A 21,534-nucleotide genomic window follows, 5' to 3' on the forward strand; every position below is an offset into this window, starting at 1 on the left:
TAATTATCGTTCTAGTGATTCATCAGGCAATCGACCAATCGCTGAGCAAATCTGCTCAGCAGAGCTGCAGGATTAAGAGATAATTCTCTGCAGTTACATCAGTGTGACTCACCTTTTACATTAGGAAAAGCCATTTGATATATTGTTTGTATAAAAAAATATAGAGTAGTTAAGCCGTTTAAACCCAGTTAACTGGAAGAAAAACACACAAAAAGTTGTATAATCTCAACCTTTATAGTCACTGTTTAAACTATATGCTTAAATATGTCCACTGAGGTAAACTGGTAAACAAAATACAATGCTGCTCTCAAATCTTGTATCAAACCTGCTAAATTTATACTTATTTCATCACAGTGGTTCACGTTAACATACACAATAACCTTCAGCAACAAAAATGTCACTTCACACCACAGATAAAAGTGAACATTCGAGTTTCATGGTCATACTTTCTACGTGGTGAGGTTAGATACAAACTGTACTTGCGCATCAGCTTTTCTTGCTCGGGCAGGTTTTTATCTAAAATAGATCTAATTTCTGCTCTAATGGCTCTCAGTGCAAAGGAAGACGGGCCGAGCCTCGGTCGATAAGCACCTGCTTGAATTTCAATTTCCTAATTTTATGGGTTTTTCTTTCATTTTTGCACTCCATCTCTCTGCATCTCCGACACACTCTCTGCCTCTTTGCTCTCTTTTATCTGCCCCTGCTTCTTTGTCTGTCACTCCCCAGTTTTTTTCACATTAGACAAGCCGGCCCTCCAGCTCGTGAACCGTTAAAATCATGTTAACTAAGAGCAGCCTGTCCCATTGACCTTGTTTGAAGCTGGCAGTGCTACAGCCACCAACAATTACCCATCACACTGTTTGAGGCTAAGCCTGAGCTAATTCTGCAGTAAGTGGAGTGGAATGAAGTGTTGTAGCGTAAATGCTAACGCTTGCACCAGCTCTACTGTGACAAATTCTTGTGTTTCCCTCTTATCCATCAGCCTCAGACCAGCCATTGATCATTGTTTGGACGGACTTTAACAGCCACTTCCCTGCACGGAAAAAACCCACACGGCAGGACAAACACGAAACCACACAAACGCACAGAGAAGCACTCGTTTTTTCTCAGAGAGAGAAGGAGAGAGAGGGCTAAAATAAATGTTGAGTAGGCTGGCTGCTGCTTCGTGAGTAGAGTACACCAATGTTTTACTTGTGTGTGGGAGAGAGGGGAGGCAGAGAGAGAGATACAGAGAGTAAGACAGAGGGAGAAAGAAAGAAAAAATAAAGAGAGAAATTGAGTTGTTTGTGTGTGTGTGTGTGTGTGTGTGTGTGTGTGTGTGTGTGTGTGTGTGTGTGTGTGTGTGTGTGTGTGTGTGTGCGCATGCATGTGAAAAAGAGCTGTACCTATTTCTGTGCAGTCCAAGGTTAAGAAAAGTTAAACGCTTTTGCGAGGGGACAAAGCGCACAAGAGTTCAAGAGCTGCAGAAGCGCGCGCACACTTCACCTGCAGACACGTGCACACATTATAGGCCGCAGTGTAAACACAGCCACTTACAGAGAAGGTGCAAAAGTGCATCAAACACACAAACACACACTGCATGTGATCACAAACACAGCTGCTTTCTAACAAGCTTCATTTTCCTAGATCAAGTAAAAAAGAAAAATCTGCCACTACAGAATGGATTAGTGCTGCAACTATTGATTATTCTCTTAACCAATTAAACTGCTAATCTGTTATTGTCTCTATTAATCAATTAACTGTTGAATTAAAACCTAATAGTCTGAAACATCTTGTCCAACAGCCCGTTATCCCGAAAAACAAACACCTGCTCTGAAAATACACAATCTCCCTGCAGTTGTTAGCTCAGTGACCACCAGGGGGTTTGGCCTTTAATGACCATGTTTTGTCCAACCGAAGATATAAAGTCTACTATGACATATTTTGATTGCAAAATGACTTAAACAGTTAATCGGTTATCAAAATAGTTGCCTATAGTCAACTACACTTTTAATTATTGCAGCTCCAGTATGAATATTTCTACAGTAACTGTCTCCAACAGAAAAAGAGAAAAGACTATAAAGTTTTTATTGGAATGTAAAGTTAAATCTGATTTCTGAAACACTTGCATGAGCAGATTTGCATTGGAAAGAGTCTGAAATACTCTTGCTGCACTGCCACCAACTTATTTTTAAGCTACATGGCAGTTTCTGCACAAATCTGGATATCTGGCAAGTGAACAGAAAGACTATTCCTAATAAACATGTAGCGTTGCAACATCAGAACTGGACTAAATAAATGGGATATGTGGGCACCTTTCTCTAAAAATGTCTCGACGTGGGCTGAATTACAAACAAACATGACTTCATAAGAGAGGATGCTTTGTACAAAAATAACAAACATAAAAAACTCAATATATTTCTTCACACCACAACGTATACCGATAGAAGATCACAGTAAAGTAATGGCTCTCATCCACCAGTACTATCAACATGATTACTCCCACACAAACAGTATTACCCACAGTTACTACAAGGCACTATTTCTTTATTTTAAAAATACACATTTATGGTGATTGTAGTTGAGCGTGTGCATGTGTGTATGTCTCTCATATTTCTCTTCGGCTTTGAGCTTTAGACGTAAAGAATGAGGACATTTTTGGAAGGAGAGGTCACTTTGGCTGCTCCTCGCTTCTTCAGAGAGCTGTTTGACGGTCAGATTTACAGTCAGGCCAAGGTCAGGGCAAAACATGGGATTAGACTATTGTCAGTACATTTGTATAGCACAAAACCGAGGTTACAAAGTGCACCAAAACACACAAATGAAATACACAAACAGACGATGCCGATTATAGCTGGCTGTAGTTGCTCAGGCAGGCTGCATGCTGGGTGGTTTTGGGACAGCAGTTACAAAATATATATTCTAGGCCAGGTCATGAAGGGCTTTGAAAGTAAAATGTTTTTTGTCAGGAGTCTTGCGATGAGGAGTCTGGTGATTAATTTCTGCCTAATAACTGTCAAAAGATCGTCCCGATCATCCAACTGTGAGGAAATAAACGCATGAATGATAGTTTGACTGGCATTAGATGGTCGTAACACGACTGGATAACCTTGCTGGGATGTTTCTCAAAACTGAAGTCGAAGAGAACATGTGGTTTAACATATGTGTAGTTGTGATTGTTAAAGTTAGTGTTAGAGGATACTTTGTCCTCAAAAGAATAGAAGTACCAACATGTGTGCAAAGGTCAGTGTAGGATTGTGCTGATTCTACAGAAGAATAAAAAAGCCCGTTTGTGCCTCCTCGGAGAATTAAACTGGCAGGTCATTACCACTTTCACCTCTGCCGTGACTGTAACCACACCAGCTACACAACTTCACAAACACACATCTTAAAACGACCACAGAATACAAACACTGTTTCCCTTCCCTTTTTTTTTTTGTTTTTTGTGAGTCTCACAAACAAGGCAGTCGGCAGTGTGTGTGTGCGTGTGCATGTGCGTGTGCATGCCATGAGTTGCAGTCACGCCAAGGGTGCTGACAGGATCACATGGTATTTCTCGGGGTGATGAAGTGCATTCTGCGTGGTTGTTTGACTAAAAAGTTGTTGCTCTGTGGGTGGCCATGGAGATTGTAACCAAAGCAACAACAATAAAAAAAATTAAAAAAAATGTTGCTTCACATACCTCGGCCCTGGGGGAGGAGAAGAGGTCCATCTTTGGTTTGACTTTTCTCCTAAAAGACAAAGAGATACAGAGATAAGACGACGGATATAAGTGAACATAAATGTTGCAGGTGTGATGAACAGCAGGAGAGATTAAGTCCTGATGGGAGGTCAGAGTAGTGGAGTGCTATTTGCTTTGCATAGTTACACATTTCCTGTAAAAACAGGCAGCTAAGCAGAGACTTGTCGCTGATATTGATTGGCATTTACAGCAGCCAATAGCGCTGAATGTGCGTTACAACTTCCTGCCATGGAGCCAACGGTAGCTCCCAATGAACACGGATGGACCAGGACTGAATAACACAGCCCGGTACCAAGGTGGTTTTCTCAACAGATTTGGGTCCCAGGGCTTAGTCAGCAAATAGGACTGCACGGCCTAACTTTACCAAACGGCAGCTACATTTAGCAGCAGTTAGCAGTAACGTTAGCTACAAAGCTCCTGGTGTCTATCCATCAAAAAACTCCTTATATCATGTTGGTACTGTAACTGGCCTCCGTCATTCTCTGAAGGCTCACACTTGGTCTGGAGGCGTTCATTGGGAGGCTGCTGGTTAGCATTAACATTAGTGAGCAGTTACTTTAGCAACAAGTGACACTACCTGCCCTGAGTTGAGGCAACCCAAACCAAAAATATTTTCTGTTTTATCCACATCAGTGAAAAAAGTGATAAAGTAGTGTTTTTGTACAGTTATCCATGATGCCTGGTCCCCAGAAACACAAAGGATTAGTACACGCCCCCCGAGTGCAGGATGAGTTATCAACTGTATTTTACTGTTTTCCAGGAAATCACAAACTCTTACACACGATTAACAATAAATACAAAAAGACTAACTTGCCATTGTCGGGCCTCAAACTGGCGTTTAGTTGAGATATAGAGCAAGACTCAAACATTGATTTTGATTCATGGGAACTCATTTAAAGTTCCTGTCAGAACCAATCAGTGTAGCTATTATTAGCCATGCTAGCGGCAAAGTTATAGAAATGGCAATGTTGATCTAGCACCATGTTGATGGTTCACAAATGTTTCAACAACTGTTGGATGTATAAAGATGCACTTTACTGTAGACATTCTTGTTCCCCTCAGGGTTTATTGTAATAACTTCGGTAATGCTCTGACTTTTGCTGTCACCTGTCAATTGCAGTTGTACAAAGAAAAAACAAAGCACAAACGGACCAATTTCAGGTCCAAAGTTTAAAGTTGTTTTGCAAAGAATATGGACAAAGAAAATGCAACCTGATATAGATAGATAATACGGTCCTTGGGTTTAACGATGTAAGGAAAGACTTGCCAGGGTTGAATAAAGCTCATCATAAAAGGTTTAGTATGACCTGTGAAATATTTGGACTATGTGACAAAATGCATCTGGTTTCTAGGACAATGAGAGAATCTGACATGTGGCAACATTCAAAAGAGGAAATATCACAGTTCCTTATAAAGTTCCAACACACAAACCAATCATACCTCCATATACACAAAGGCAGGTTAGCTACAAGAACAGAGGAAGTAATGAGAGTCTACATTTGCTTCATTTCCTGTTGAGAGAGTCCGTCTTTACCACATCTCCTGGCTGGTGTAATCCTACCCAAGGGAAATGGGCCAATCAGAAGCCCGAGTGGCCGTTATGAATGGGGAAGTGGACCATTAAAAGGGTAATAAGTCTCTGTGGAGTTTTCTCAATGCCAAATTTATGTATCCTTGCCTCCATCTTTTCCTCGCTACTTAACTGCGTCCATTTACGATGTGAGGGAGACAGGCTGAGATAAGATGGGAGGAATCAAGGCGGCACTTATTTGCCAAATGGGACGTCATAACTCAGGGACTGCCTCGTTTTAATCACACATAAAATAGTTATAACTTTTTGCACAGCTGCATCACCTTTCACCGGGCTGAGGGTATGACTGTTCTGTTTTTAGGTCCTGGTTTCACCATGACACTGCAGGACACTGTTGTACCCGATGCTCTATCTCTAGATGCTGCGGCATGCCACCTCTCGGACTGGCGCCAAAGTGTGCTGCTCTGCCGATAAAAATGGGCTTCACTGACGTGTCGTGACAACGGCCAAACCGTAACGACCCCCCTTCTTACCTCAAACCAGGCGTATGTTTAGAGACTCAACTCGTGTCTCTGCAGGAGACCTGAGAGTCGGACGTTTTTAAAAGTCTCTGTGTTCAGCTCTCGGTACTTTTGTAGCTTCTAACTGAATTGTTTTGTTCTGACGTTCTGATATCTGCTTTCTTTTACCGTTTCATCATCTTCACTTTCAGCTGTTTCAGAAGTTGTGTGTCATTTTTTTCTGCATCGTTATAAAAGCTTTTAAGTAACTAAACAAAGGAGGATTTTAGTGTGAAGAATCTACAGGAAATAAAATTAGAGGAGCTTTGTTAGCTGCTATTCGTCGGTTGTGCTGTAAGGAGGAAGAGCTGCTCCTTTGAGAAATGTGGAGATAAAATGACGTGCTGGACTGACGTGCTGAGTAAAAACGAGTCAAGCCGAGCTAGCACATGTGCATGGAAAAATCCCCACCGGAAAACCCCCAAAGTTTTCTCTTTTGTCTCACAGCATTCACTAAGAGTCACAAAAGCTAAGTTCTGGAAGCCTACAGGCATTGAATCCAACATCCAAGTACTGTATATTATAATAATAAAAGCAGAGAAATTAATTTTATAAGCTGCTCATTTCAGATCGTGTCACTGTAGCTGAATGTATAAAAGTTTCTGATACCTGGTGAATAGATTTCTCTGGTTCGTGGGGTTTAATTGGTTCACTTGTTTGGTTGAATATATTTGTGCTGGTCTTTTTTGCTCGTGCTCTTCTTGCAAGAGGAAAACTGACACTCGAACAGTAACACATTCAAGTAACCAGTATAATTATTAAAAGAATTTCAATAGTCTACACTTTTCAAGGTTTATGCTTTTTCTTTCCATCCTTTGCCTCTTTTTAGGGGCCCATCATGCTGGTGGAGGGCCCTCCCTTGATCTTATCCTCCGTATTCAAAAACAAAACCTGAACCCCATCTGCTCCAACTACTTCAATTTCAAAACTTTATGTAATTCATTCGTTATTTCGAGTGGTGAAAACTGCTCTTTAAAAAGCCTAATGGCACTAGATTGATGCTAATTGTGGTACCATTTAAAAGATAGCGGAGGCAATTTTACATCTCCGTGATTAAAAAGCCTTCGATATTTCACAGACTAGGGTCACGTTTTGAGGGCCTCGGGAGACCCTGCAGGATTTCTTAATCACATAATAATGTATGCAAATAAATTAGGGCACAAAACAAGCCCTCGAACACCAACAAATAGTGCCCTTCATCATCACTAATTGAAGGTGCTTCAGCTTTAAACCTGAATCACCAAGGCTGCCACCTTTGCACCCTCAAACACTTTGCACAACTGAAGTATCGTCTCCTCTGATTCAAAGCTCTCACGATAAACAATCTGCCTGTTGTGGATATATTAATATATTCATATTTAGTCAAATCTGGCCTACTGCTCAAGGGATTCAGCAAGATGCTTTGTAGTAACACCAGTCACTCTCTTAGTGCTTTTAGCACTGTGTGCAGAGGGGCTTACACTATGCGGGTAGGTGGGCGGAGACGCCTGAGGGCTCGTGGTTGATGCTGGCTGTCCTGGTCCGTCTGGTAGAAAAACATCCTGAGAGCCTCTTCCAGCAAAAACCATGTTGGCAGACCGAGCAACCTCTGGGAGGGAGGAGAGAGAGGGAGAATGAGGCAAGAGAGATGGGAAAAGGGTTGGATAACAAGAAAGAGAGGAAAGAGAGATCAAAAGAAAGATAATAAGGTAGTGCTTGAAGGGAAGATGGGTGGAGACGGAGGAGAGGGGGAAAAGGAGGGAAGTCGAGATGAATGGTGGGAGAGGTCCGAAGAGAAAAAGGGGCTGTAGGGAGAGTGGGAGTTTGATGGAAGAGGAGAAGGAGAAGTAGGGTGGTGGGAGATTTGAAGAGAGAAGGGTTGCAAGGAGTGGATGAACACAGAGGAGATGAAGCGAGAAAGATTACAAGTGCAAGGCAAGCGAAGGCGAGAGAGTGTGGCAAAGTGAGAACCACGTAGGTTGCGGGAAAAAAAGAGTAAAGCAGAAAAGAGAAGTGAGCGAGTGGGAGAAAGAGAACCTGATCGTGTTTTTAGCGATGGAGCAACGCTGAAACATGTCAAAAGTCCCACAACTACAGTCAGTCAGACGTGATGTGGGCACAGGGCAGAGCAAAGAGAAGAGAGCAGCAACGCCTACATGTTGGGCTCCATCTGCAAACTACTGCTGAAATATCCGAGTCAGTGCTTATCCACCTACAGCATTGTTCAGCCCACCAAGTTGTAGGCTTCTGCATTGCACGCTGCAGAAGAAGCCGAGCATGCCAACAACTCAGCAACCTCTGCGCAGAATAAAAGACAGCGGCGTGCATAAAATTAGACGTGATTACCTTCATGTACGTGTTCAGTTCAGGGATTCTGCTCTCTGCAATCTGCCTCTTGTTGCCCATGAAGACTTTTCCTGCAGAGAAACATGTTCACAATTAAAAAAGGTGCAGGGATACAATCAGCAGGGGTCAGATGTACAGTATAATCAAGGCCTATGTAATTTCCCACACATACTGTAAACTGGTATTTATAGAAGCACAGCATGCAGAATGTGCACAGCTCACACATACTGTGCCTCAGGCCAGGTGAACAGATGTGAGCTCAGAGCGCTATGGGGAAGTAGAAATGGAAAGATAAGGCGATCGACTCAATCTAAGATGCAATTTTATTCTTTTAGGGTCAATTTCACTCGCTGAATATGATCGTTTACAGTCTACACACACAGAAGATTGACAGCTGGCGGTGGTGACGTGCAGAGAAGTGATGCAACGCCACAGGCAGGGAAGAAAAAATCTACTAGCAGGCGACATGAGAGCGTGGAAACAATACACAATAAAAAAATAGCTTCGAGAGCATGTGACATGTTTGTTAGCCTTCAAATGACTCTATGTAAAGATGGACGACACACCTCCACTTCCTCCCACTGTATGAAAATGAAACCGAAATATCCCAGATACGTAGCAGCCATCGTGTACTGGTGACATCATTGGGCAGTTATCAGGGGATGGAGCCACGGTATCGAGGTCCTGCCCTTACACCCACACAACTCAGTCGCAGGTTAACAATCAGGACGTTACATCCCCTTTTTATAACACCAAACAACTGATTCAATCAAACTTTTCATAAACATGATGAGAAAGACTGTTAAAAAATAATTTGACATGCACTTTAAGTTTTTAGTTTGTCCCACCTGCTGACACAGAGGGGGCAGGATTTATGACCTGTACTGCAATCAGCCATGAGGGGGCGATAGAGACGTTCTGGCACTTGGGTAAAAAAAAAATACTGAATGTAAAAAAAACTTTCAATAAAACTTAGGACAACTTAAATTAAATCATTGTGGGATAACGTGCATTATCAACTTTTTACTATTTTTACGACTATCATTTCTTCAATTCTGTTCTTTATATTTATTCTACTTTAGTGGTTTTTCCTTGTTTCATCATTTCCTGTTTATGCCCCTTTCAGTTTATCCTTTAGTGTGCTGTAGCAAAAAATGTTTTGTCATAACAGTCATAACATTTATCTGAGCATCTAGTAAGTGAGTAATTCATCTAGTAAGTGAGTAATTCAATGCACCGATACACTTCAGATATTTTGATGCTTTTTACACCCTTATTCTAAATCCGGATTGATTACTTGATGATACACTATCTCTGCACTAATAGTTTACAGGTACAACTGTGATGATTAAATGAATTACTGAAGCTACAAGTGGTTTAAATATTATATCAGCATGCTCTGAGCTTGTTGACCTGGTGGAGCAGTGCGAGGAGGTAATTCTACGAACAGCTGATTAAGGGCATGTCTAGCTCTTTGTAGTACCTACACAGAGATTTGACCCCAAACCATTTGGAGACAGACACATTATAGACTGCTAATAATCCTTAGTTGGACACATCCACAGTCCAGCGCAGTCAAACGTTATGAAGCACAGTGCAGACTCCTAATGCTCTAATTCAGGCCCCTCAACAATCCATCCAAGGCCATCTAACGCTGCTGTTAAATCAAATTTAGCACAGTCTTAATGACCCTCAGCCACAATATTCAGCCCTCTGTCCTCCCTCAATTTCTCTCGTCTCATTCACTCTCGAGCACGATAACTCACTCAATCAGCCGCAGACACAAATTCACTCATTTACTCACTAACTGATGAATCATTCACTCATCCGCTCATCTGCTAACCATCTGCTGGGCCGACCTTGACTCTGTTTTAGAGCAGCTTTCATTTCTTTATTCTATTTTAAGCTCACAGGTTGAAGCACCGAAGGCTACACCTGTGATGAAACAAGAGGATGAGCGAGGAAATTGTGTTTGATTTATTTAAATTAGCACGACAGAAAGAAACTATATGCATCACCATGTCCATTTAAATCTCGTACATTAAAAATATCTGATATATTGCATAGAATTTTAAATAAAAAGGAAATCTAAAGAAAAGTGAGAAGTGAGAAAGAAAGAGGGAACAAAACAGAGTCTGTCGTCGAGATATTTTTCACAAATTTGAATGAATAAAACAGTTTCAATTTGAAAAAACAGACCTTTATCCGTTTCCTTTTTTTTTTTTTCTGCTCCTACCCATCACCCATCACCCATCCTCCCCTCTGTCTCCCTCCTCTCTCCCTGCTGTCTTTCTTATTCCCTTTCCATCCTGATGAGATCTGGCACCGCAATTAAACCCATCAGATCTAATATTATCCAGCAGACTCCTCAGTGGCAGCTGCTAAATCAGAGTTTGTAGAAAAGTAGAACTTTCCCGATATAGAAAGCGGCAATGAGAGAAACAGCCTTGGGTGTGTGTCTAAATTATACATATTACCACATGTGACTGAAACGAACACCTCTATAGTGGGTTACTTTGAAAAACACATTATAACAGATGCACATTCAGCAGTGGTGCATAAAAAACATCTTTACTCCGTATTATCTTTTACTGATGTTTAATTCCAGCATCCTTTAGTCGCATATTTACTGTAAATCAAAATACTTTTTTTTTTTATAATTCAAAAACAGGCAGAGGTGTTGAAGTATGTTTTTCAGCCCTGAGTAGTGTCTGCAGGTCTTCCCCTGAGTCGCCCACATCCCAAACAACCCCTCGCTATATTTTGGGGCAGGCAAAGCTCTCGCTGATTGTTTTGAGCGCACAGTGATAACTGAAGGCGAGTCAGATGAATATATCAACGTTTTTTTATCTCTCTAACCTGATATGGTGGCTGGACTGTCAGAGGACAATAATCACAAATCACAGATTTGCCTCAAGGAACTTTGCAATGCACGATGTAAGCACTAAAATAACGAGTTTCAATAGTTTGTCACCATTATAGAAACATTACAATAAGGGACAAACGACTCACCATCTAAAAAACTCATTTTACACTTCACTCTGACCGTGAAATGCATCTCTACAACTGCTGAAACTCCCCGGCACACACACACTATCAGGTAAAAACCCTCACTCTTCTCCTCCTCTGAGCAGGCTGAAAGAAATGCCAAGAATAAGAAGCATCTGTAACTTTACCCCCTGCTTGGCTCACAGCACATACGGCAAACATCAAGGGAAGGAGGCACTTGGGGGAGGACAGAGGGGAGCTGAGAAGAACGGTGAGGAGATCAGAGAACAGCACAAGTCTTGTTTTAATGGTTTGGACTGGATTCGGTTCTGGCAGAACTCCAACAGCACAGGTGCAGCATGAAGATACAACAGATGAAGTTACTTTGAAGATCTCACTCTAAAATACTATCACATCAGCGATACTGTATTACGGTTCCTAATCAGCGGCACCGAGTCGGTAATGTTCGATGATGTCATGTCATGGGGAGACTCTGCTTCCTCCAAATGAGTTTTGGCTGTTGTGGGTGGTTATCACTATGAACAGCCTGCAGGTGTACGAACGGGTTTCAGTGGTTCTGCACAAGCACCACAAGCTAAATAAAATCATAAAAGGAAAACAAAACACTCCACGATCTATCATCTGATCCACTTCATGAGCGTTTGTGGTTTGTTTGTGCTGCCAACACGTTTGTTACTTCAACCACAAAGCCCCAGTCTGTGATTACAGTGACTGCGTATGTTATCTTTCCAGGACTGAGACCTCTGGTTTCACACGACTGTTATTAACTTCAGCCTGGCTCACAGCTCTGACATTAAACATTAAACCAAATCTAATGTTTCGTTAGTCGATCGCTACGCTAAAGCCACTCGGGTTCCAACAGAAATAAATCTGCATGTGACTTAAGTGTGATTACAGAGCAGAGCAGTGTAACCTGACTCACCGTCTATAAGTAATTTATACACTTTTGCACACACGCAAACACACAAACACCTCACTCTGTCCTCATCTCTCCTAAATCGATGGACCGAGCTTCCCATTCAAAGCCTTCAGGCCTTATTGGTGCATATGTTGGTTTCCAGCCTCCGATAATCAATACAGACACTGACGGCGGCTCCCAGACAAGACTGACTTATGGGAAAACAATGAGCTGCAGAATAAGATGAGGACAAGAGGACAAACACAGACATACTGCAACACAGCGACCGATCGAGGCCAGAATATATGTTGTGAAGGGAAAATCTTGTGTGTGCAGACTTCTATTTCACCTTGAATTGAAAGATTACAGAAGGAAAGCATTAAAAACCTGAATAAATAAATCCCTGCATCAATGTCACATAGACAAACTGTTGTATATTGCTGTATTTAGCAGATGAAATGAGTCTGGGGCTGGTTTCTGGTCTCAGATCTGCTGGCATCCGTCTGCTCAGCCTCACGTTGAGCTTTAAACAGCACTCCTCAGTCTGGCCCTCGTTACTGCGCTGCTGACTCGCTCTAATTTAAAGTTTCTGTTTGACTGTGGTCTGTCCAGGTGCTTCCCACCCACACTTAATCTTCTTTAATAACAGCTCACTTGCACGGGCCAACGACTTTGCACTTTCCATTAACTTCGATTATTAAACACAGTCTCTGTTGGGTGGACTTTTTTCTCTCTTTCATTCTCGTTCTTAATTCTCCTGACGCAACTCAACTCCTTGTCATCTTAAAACTTTATCCTACAGTGGATGAATGTATGAATGTCTCTCTTTCATCTCTTCCAAACCTCTCCCGCTTCCACGTGGCTGCTTTCACTTACAGTTTGCCTCCTGTATTTTCCCCGTGGCTCTCATCTGTCCGTCCATCCATCTGCTCTTTTCTGACTATTCTGAATGTCACTGTGGATTACACTTATTTATTACAGCCCTCTGATATAAGGTTTAACATTGACCTTGTAAGGGTACACACCTCGTGGCAGTACGATGACTGATGGCAGTGCAGAGTTTTTGACATTAAGCCTGACAACGTGACACTCTGCTACAGGCGTATCTAAAGGTTTTATTCCAAAACGATTTCAAGACCTTTAAGGGGAAAGAAATTACCCTCAGTTCATTGAGCTCAATAAAATGACATTTGGAAAGATGATAACGATAACATTTAATCTTTATTACAGTCGTCCCGAGCAGATCCCGAGGATCATATCCAGCCATATCTTAATGGATCAGTGTCAGCCAAAATAAAGCCTGTAGAGCCTGCTCTCCTGTTTGACAGCGAGCATTTCATTGCATATCCAAGGGAATAAATAAGAGCATGTGAATGAGAAAAACGGCACGACTGACTCTGAGTTTAGACATCGGTAAAACACACAGAGTCGCTAAACTCTGCTGCAAACATCTGTTATTATCTTGTCATTTTTAGCCAGCACTGACTGTCACTCTCACAATGACAGACATCACCAGTGACACAAAGCTCGCACTATTTCTAATGGAAATTTTGTGAGTAACGTGACATCAGACCAAAATCAAACTTGTTTATCTGGTTTGTGTGTGCTCTCCAGACGATGGTATCTGTCCCCAGCCAAAGATCATTTGTGAGGGAAGAAACTTCACTCTGTACCAACAAAATTTAAAAGATTTGCTCTTGGATTGCTTGAATTTTGCAAATACTTTGATGGTTTCACTCTTGTTTCGCTAAATCTGGGTGTCAAGGACACTAGTTGTGGACAGTCCCAGTAAAACTTTAATTCATATGACTGAATAATTTAAGACTTCAGTGCGGGACTTTAAATAAATGTCTGATACATTCAAGTCGTTGCCAAACGACTTCACACAACGCAGGTTAAGACTTTACTTTACTTGTATTCTGCAGTATAACAGAGTTTCTAAATCTGGAGTCTGTGGCGACTTTCCTGCTCTGGCGCACTGGTAGTGATGCGTTTTACGTTTAACCAGCAAAGTCTGGTTTCTCAGAACTAAAGGGGGGATTAACCATAGCGACCGAGTAGACTACAGCAAGTAATATGTAGAGTACGGCGGATCCTACGGTCTCACAAGCACGTCAGCAGCGTTTGTGTAATTACTCTCACTGCCAGAAGGGGGAGGCAAAAGTTTGGCACTGCAGGTTTAGCTTAAAATCTTGGTTTTCAACCAGAGGCTTGGTTATTTGTGTCAAGAAGCCTGTGAAGAATAAGATGAGCCAAATGTAGGGCTATAGCTGTTATTTCAAAATTTCAGAGACATATTTAATCAACATAAAGGTAAATTTAAGTATCGGGATGAATCAGGATGAATAATCAAGTTTAAAGGCCTCCGATCAGGGCAGAAAACCTCTCTACTCCTTTTCTACTGCCTCACAAAGTAATTCAACTTGAACTATTTAAATTCTACTGAATAAATATTTTGAGTGTAGGAGTTAGACATCAGATATCTCCCTGAAGAGCTTTTTGTTCAGTATATCCAAGTGGCTCGAACAGAAATTAATTCAGTAAGTTCACATGAAACTGAAAAATAAGACAAAACATTATTCGCTTTTCTTCCATGATTTCATCTGCAACCATTGTGTTTTTGAATCGATCGGGCAAAAATCCACTCATTTCTCAATCCACTCAGAACAAGACATGAGGGGCGTATGCTTGATTTATGATACCTGACAGACACATAGATCTGTCCGACACATGTAGCAGATCCTCGATTTTAAAACCGTGTTCAGATGGGTTTCAGTTCTTCCAGCCACAGGGAGAGACTTCAGCCAGCTGTCACCATAAACCCAGTCTGTTCCTCTCCATATGCATGAAGTGGAGCAGAAATGAGCATGCACGTGAAGGTGAAGGTTGCACGGTGACGAGGCATAAACGATGCTGTAAAAAGTACAATGTTCCCCCTGTTTTCTGTCGGCAGCAAAGCCCCGACACAGCAAAATCACTGTCATCGCTGTGAAACTGGAGCCCTGCTGACTGCACTCTATTTTCCTCACCATTAGTATTAAAGTTTTCATGATAGTGAAGCATCTGAAGGACGATTTGTTTGGTAACGCAACCTGAAACAGAACAAATACTAAGGAGTGAAATCAAATGGGATCACAATGAACACAACTGTTGTACTTTCAAGGTGTCATATGTGAATTTACAGATGACAGAACCTGCTTCATCTGTCATAAATAACACTGTGATTTTATTCAGGTTTTGATGACTGAGGATATGACCAGGGTCAGCACAGGAACGCCCATGAACTTATCTTAGGACATCTGATTTATCTCATACCAGCGTTCAACATTAAATAACTTGAGCGCTGGATTCGCCTGTTTCCAGATGAGGCAGTTCACTTTATCTGCTCCTCGAGGTCCAACGAAGCAAGAGTTGAAGTGTCATTTCTCCTGAACCATACATCGTTTGTTCTACGGTGGCTTTTCAATCTCAAGTCGTCATTAAAACTGTAAAGTTGTCCACCAGAATCGGTTGCTGTGGCTAACAGCACTAGCACTGGTGACTCACCAGGTGCCACTAGTTTCTCATTCAGTCATTTCAAAGCTAACTGACACTTGTTAGTAGTTAATGTACTGTAGGCTGCTGACAGCGAAAGTGCTGACAGGGACTGATAAAAAATACAACGTCTGGAGTTCATGTTACGTTTGGGGCTGCACAAAATGTTGCCGAGGGCCCCCATTGGTCGGGTGCACTTTGAGAGACTATGATTAAGATGAAAGGCATTTGCCGTTGTGTTACAATAGTACTGGAGTACTTCAATGTATCATCATGACAGTAACAGGTTGTAGTAGCTAATAATCTAAAAGCCTACTGTATTACTTACTACAACACTTCATACACAGTAGCTTTTACTTGGACACAACTAGCTGTATGTGGATATTCTGCACTCACTTTTATCAATTACTAAAACAATTAAGACAGAATAAGTGCAATAAAACACAAAAACACTGTCTGTGTTATAGCAGGTAGCAAAACAAAGGCTTATCACACATGAAACACTGCACAATGGTGCAATTAAGCAGAAAGGGTGCGCTTGCATATGACTGATTGGCCAACACAGTGCGTGGATGGATGACATCACAGTGTGTTGCTGCAGAATTTGAGCAACGTTCAACTCATTAGCGAAACACTTTCTTAGCCGCAAGCCCTCAGTTGTCTCACTGAAATTGTTCACAGGTTGTGTGTTTTTGCATGCAGTGCTCAAGTCTTCTCAGCTGAGGTTGTTTTCTCAGCACTAGAAGTTAGACTTGCAACAAGCGGACGATACAAATCAGAACCAGCTTCAGAAACATTTTTTTGTCCGGTATGGTAGCCCGAGGCAAATCATCCTGCTGGGGGTGCAACTTAACAAAATTGGAAATCAGAGACCTCGACTGTCACATAGTTTGGCTCAGAGGTTCCCTCATACTGCACCAGTCAGACTTGAAAAATCAGATTGGGCGTCATGAACGACTTGTATTTGAACTATGTGAAACCTGTTGCGTGTTGACGACTGTGACATGACATGTCTGCATGCCGCTGCTGCAGTTATCAGCGCTGTGATCTAACTCACCTGGAAGAGTCGGCAGGACGCAGGTGTTGGGACCAGGTTTCTCCGGGTTCTCGGGAGAGTATTTGGACTCGAGGACCTGGTGGAGGTTGAAAAATTCTCTGTACCTCCTGTAGATGAGATACTTACTCCCTCCTTTAGTCCTCACCTCAACCACAAACATCTGGGAGAGAAACGCAAAACTTGAGGCAGATTTGTACTTTTTGTTGTCAAAGCTCTTCGGCTTAGCTGATGTTTTTAAACTTACGAAGTAGTCGATGAAGCCTTTCTTCTCCTCGATATCTGCGATGGTGGCGCTGACCGCGATGTTGTGAGGCAGCTGATCAAAGTCGCTGAGTAAAAGAAATAATGCGGTGATAATATTTTATTCATTTAAAAGGAAAAGTTCAACTCTATCATGATCTACTCACGCCCGTGCAGATGGAGAGTCAGGTGAAGTTTTGTACTCCAAAAAACATTTCTGGAGCTTCACAGCAAAACAGTGTTGCAGCATTCCCCTACACAAGTAAAGTAGATGAGGACTCAGAGCGTTAAAAAAGAGTTTCTAAGAAGCCTTGAGATCCCGAATTGATTTGAAAAGACAGACAGGGCATGTGCTAACGCTTAGCTTAGCAACTTTCATCTTGAGCAAGGTTGTAAATTATGTCTTTTCAAATTAATTTAGGGTGTCGAGGCTTCCCAGAGACTTTGATTTCACCGGCTGAGCTGTATGGAGCCATTTTATTCTTCTTTAAAACAAGTCCCCATGTACTTCAGCTGTTCAGGAGAGTGCTGCAACAATGTTTTCCTGCGAAGCTCCAGAAAAAGTTTTGCAGACTACAAAACTTCACCTGACTTTCCATCGGCGTAACGACGAGTAGATAACGACTTTATTTTCATTTTTGTGTGAACCCTTCCTTTAAGCCCCATGTTCCTGTTTTTATTGACTTTTATTTACATATTGCTTACATTGAAATTGGTTGTCAGCTGTGCAGTCTTTTTTTTCAAAAGTTACAAAATCTACTGTTTGTATTTTAATGCATGTGCTCCATTTATGGCAGCAATGACACAATTAAGCAATGCAATAAACAACAAATGTATTTTTTCCATCGTCTTTTTTTACAATGAAGACCAGAAAACCACCCAACCGTGCAGCCGCTCAACTTCTGCAAACACTGCGCAACGGCAGGAAAGTCCGCCTGTAATGTCATTACCCTGATATACTGAACATAACAGGATAACAGAAAGTGAAGTGACATGTAATAACCTGATATCATGTTGTGATACAACCACTAAGTTAACAGACGCTAAAACAGCTGTAATCTGCGCTATAAATGAGCACCAGCCTGCAAACTCATCAACCCATTAATGAAGTTAGTGGTTAGTCATTTTTATTAAAAAATGATTTGAATCCGGTGAAGACAAACTCACCTCTCGTCTCGTAACTGCTGCGGCAGCGACATGACGGTGGTCACGGTGTTGAGCTGCAGACGACCGGAGGAACTTGACCTGTCTGTGCGGAGAGAGAAGCGCCTCTCACAGAAGTGTCCGTGGGAGAAAACACTCACTGACGCACCGCAGGCTGCACACACTGACTCACCGCCCCTGAAACTGTCTGTGCGGAAACAGCAGCAGGAAGCGAAAGTTCCCCAAAAAAAGACCGAGCGAAGGTGCGTTCAATTGACCGTGCCGAGAGGGGAGGGGGCGGGGTCTCAGCGGGGTGCAGGCAGGTGGCACATGAGAGGGCAGGTGTGATGTTCAGCGAGCGGCAGGTAGAGCAGCGTATCTGGAAACAGTGCTGGATGAAGATGAGCTGGAGTTAGATGGACTGGAGACAGGTGGGGTTATATCCTAATGGGTCAGTTCATCATCATCTGAAATGTCTGCTGCCAGTCAAAAAAAAATTAAAGATAAAAACTAAAAAACAACTTAGATTTCCTTGAAATGATTTTATTATCTATTATGGTCGACCTATGCAGCCACCATCACACATAATCACCAATCAATCAGGACAGCGTCCTAAATGGCAGCCTGTAGTTGTCAAACATGCATGATCTGACACAGGCAGCGTGTGTCGTGTTGCGTTTAAAGAGAATAAAAATCAAGGTGCCAGAGGTGGAAAGCTCCCAGTTCTACTGGGCGTGTCCACATAACAGCATAACAGCAACCTGCATAACAGGTGAAGTCGGCCCTCCTGTCGCCTATGATCATATTTAATTAACGTTTTACCTGCAGGAGCTCACAGTCTCCCTGGGTGTGTGGGTACTTTTGGTAACACTGAAAATGCTTCTTCACCTTCAGAAAGTGGAGCAAAATCACCTGCGAGTTAAAAACATAATCAAACACTCATCAAATCTCTAATTTCTATAATCAGAATAATGATATTAATTAACGTTGTTCGACATTGGGTAAAAACAGACATTGTGACACATATTGTGAGTTTTTACCAGATAACTTGAAAAGCTCTATTTGGAAAGAATTAATCAATCCAGAGCGACAGAATGATTTTGTGGGGGAGTGCATTTTATCAAACAACCAGAGCAGGCCCTGCTGTGTTTTATAAACCGATCGAGAATGATAGTGATTGTTGGTTTGCTGCGTATGCAGAGCCCGCATGTCACTCTCAGGCAACCCTTAAAAACCCTTAAACTGGACTAAAAAGACAAAGTTTTGCGTTTGTATCAAGCAGCAAAAATGTTGTAGCGTGATATGTTCGAGCTGATACACCTACTTGCATATGCGTGCACTGCATTGTCGATGCTGAAACGATGTATTATGGAGCCCTAATAATAAAGCTAAAAGTAATGGATATCAATACGTGTTTTAGTTACTTACTGACAGTTATTTTGCACCCAGTTTTGTCTGTTTATTGTTATTTTTCTCTCTCTTGTTGTAGAGGACACTGTAAATAAGTAACTGCTCCAGAGTCTGTGCACACATGCACCATCAATCCCAAATCACTCCCACATTCAATTTGACTGATTAGTGTAAATACTGTGAACAAGATTGTTGACTACTGGCAGCCTCTCCCCGCCTCCCACACTGTATCACACAATGGAGGATTGTTAGTTTCTGTCACGTAAACAAAAAAGCACAACCTTGCTCCAGTTTAAGCGCTCTATTTTCAACATGGTATTAGCTTGCACAGTCAACATGCGCGCTGGCTAAGGACAAATACAAGCTGTTATCATGATCTACTGCACATTTAATATGAATCAACTGGGATGATGGACGTGTTACACTGGCTGTTGCACCAGCTATGTGTTAGTCCAAACATAACATGAGTTTGAATGTAGCCCAGAGTTACACTTTGAGTCTGAAGCACGATACAAGTTAGTTGCAGCAACGTAAAGTTGCAGGTGTAAGTCATTTCTTATCTAAAGATGGGACAGACGAATGAGTGATCCTCATCCTTTCACATTAATGACGACACTCAGTGCTGTACTTGGATCAAACAGCAAAAGTGTGATGTCATGCTGCATTTACTTGAGAAGTGAATGCAGCATGACGTGCATTTTGTCTCCTCAAACTCTCTGATTCATTTACCTGTCTTGAGGAATGTGTGAATCATTCAGCACCGCTCTCAGCATCTCTTCTCTCTGTTGGAAAGACACTTCGGGACCTTGAAACTCTCTAAACTCTTTGCTGTTCCAGTCCTGTACCTGCAGGTCATGTGTGAGTTCAGTCTTGAAGAGAGCTGCTAAATGTCGGTCACCATCTGAGACCTGAAGCACACAAGAGAGATGGCAGAGTCCAGTGAGCAGGACATGTATTTTTAACTCGGTCTTTTCACATCCACATCTCCGTTACATTGAGTACCTGCAGCCCCGAGGAGCAAATCTGAACTGCAAAAACAGTTCAGGTGTTTTGGTGGCAGCAGAACAAACAAACACACCACTGACACATCTGGAGGTAGAGCAGGTTGTCCGCTAATGGCAGGGCTTGGCCGTTCGATCCCACCTCGACTCTGCTCCTAATGCCAAAGTGTCCCTGATGGTGAGGCCGGCAAGGCAGCACTGCAGTTTGTGTGAGACTGTGTGCGAGTGTGAATGGAAAGAAAATTACAAAAGAGCTACAACGATGCAGCCATTAACAATTTAGTCTGAGTCATGTTCCAAGCAGCCTAACGATTTCAAGTCCAATATTCACTTCTCCATTTTGGCTTCCACCAAAACCTGAGGAAAGCACCTGTCAAAACACACTAGCCGCTAATGACGTCTGTGGTGTTTGGTGCTTTTCAGGGAATGTACAAATGTTTTATCAGAGCTTTTTTTGTTATAAAATCCTGCCTGATGCATCATCAATCAATCATTCATCAATAAAGTAAACTCGCAAGCCATAAAACCAAAACACAGAGCCAGGGGGAACAGGAGACAGGACAATCCTCTGTGGATTCGTCAGCAAGAGTGGCACCTGTCATATAACACATAATCATTGACCCCTTGTTAATATATAAATATTGATTAGAGCAGCTTTAATAAAACTGATACCAAACTTCATTTTCAGTTGTTTTTACTAAAACTGTCCGACATAGCTGAGATAAGCATGGCAGCTTTATGTCTCCGCTGTTCTTTCATTTAAGTGAAGGTTTGAATGCATATTAGAAAAAGCAGGTATAATATAAATTAAATGTATTAATCTGTTAACATAACAAAAAAGTGTTATCGAGGATAAACATACTGCTGAAATCAAAATGTTCATGTGTATTATGTTCAGGAAATAATCTGTCCCCTCCACCTGTTCAGTCAACTGTTTTCTTGCAGTGTGCTCCGTCCTTCCTTCCCTCACTTCTTATCTCACCTGAAGTATAAAGAAACACACACCCTTACACAAACATTAAGGGCCACAGAGTTGACCTCTCAAACTGCTTTTGAAGTTGATAATTAAAGGTAAATACAGGTGAGGGCTGGTGACTGGTGACTC

At 42.0% G+C, this 21,534-nt stretch overlaps 2 protein-coding genes across 2 annotated transcripts in view; one reads left to right on the forward strand and one right to left on the reverse strand.

Moving 5' to 3' along the window:
* The window catches only part of ncf4 (neutrophil cytosolic factor 4), a 47,713-nt gene that overhangs the window by 15,258 nt on the left and 10,921 nt on the right, over positions 1-21,534 (reverse strand). Inside the window, exons 3-10 of the mRNA XM_084376088.1 lie at positions 20,158-20,336; positions 18,841-18,930; positions 18,043-18,497; positions 16,880-16,964; positions 16,636-16,795; positions 8,138-8,208; positions 7,273-7,400; positions 3,662-3,710 (exon numbers count right to left, since the gene is read on the reverse strand). Of these exons, the coding sequence (XP_084232214.1) occupies positions 3,662-3,710; positions 7,273-7,400; positions 8,138-8,208; positions 16,636-16,795; positions 16,880-16,964; positions 18,043-18,074 (525 nt within the window). The 5' untranslated portion in view covers positions 18,075-18,497; positions 18,841-18,930; positions 20,158-20,336. The remainder of the gene's footprint in view (positions 1-3,661; positions 3,711-7,272; positions 7,401-8,137; positions 8,209-16,635; positions 16,796-16,879; positions 16,965-18,042; positions 18,498-18,840; positions 18,931-20,157; positions 20,337-21,534) is intronic.
* The window catches only part of pvalb7 (parvalbumin 7), a 38,777-nt gene that overhangs the window by 5,749 nt on the left and 11,494 nt on the right, over positions 1-21,534 (forward strand). The gene's annotated exons all lie outside the window — the stretch shown is intronic.

Source organism: Pagrus pagrus (genome assembly GCF_965226575.1).
Source record: "Pagrus pagrus genome assembly, chromosome: 2".
Classification (NCBI taxonomy): Eukaryota; Metazoa; Chordata; class Actinopteri; order Spariformes; family Sparidae; genus Pagrus; species Pagrus pagrus.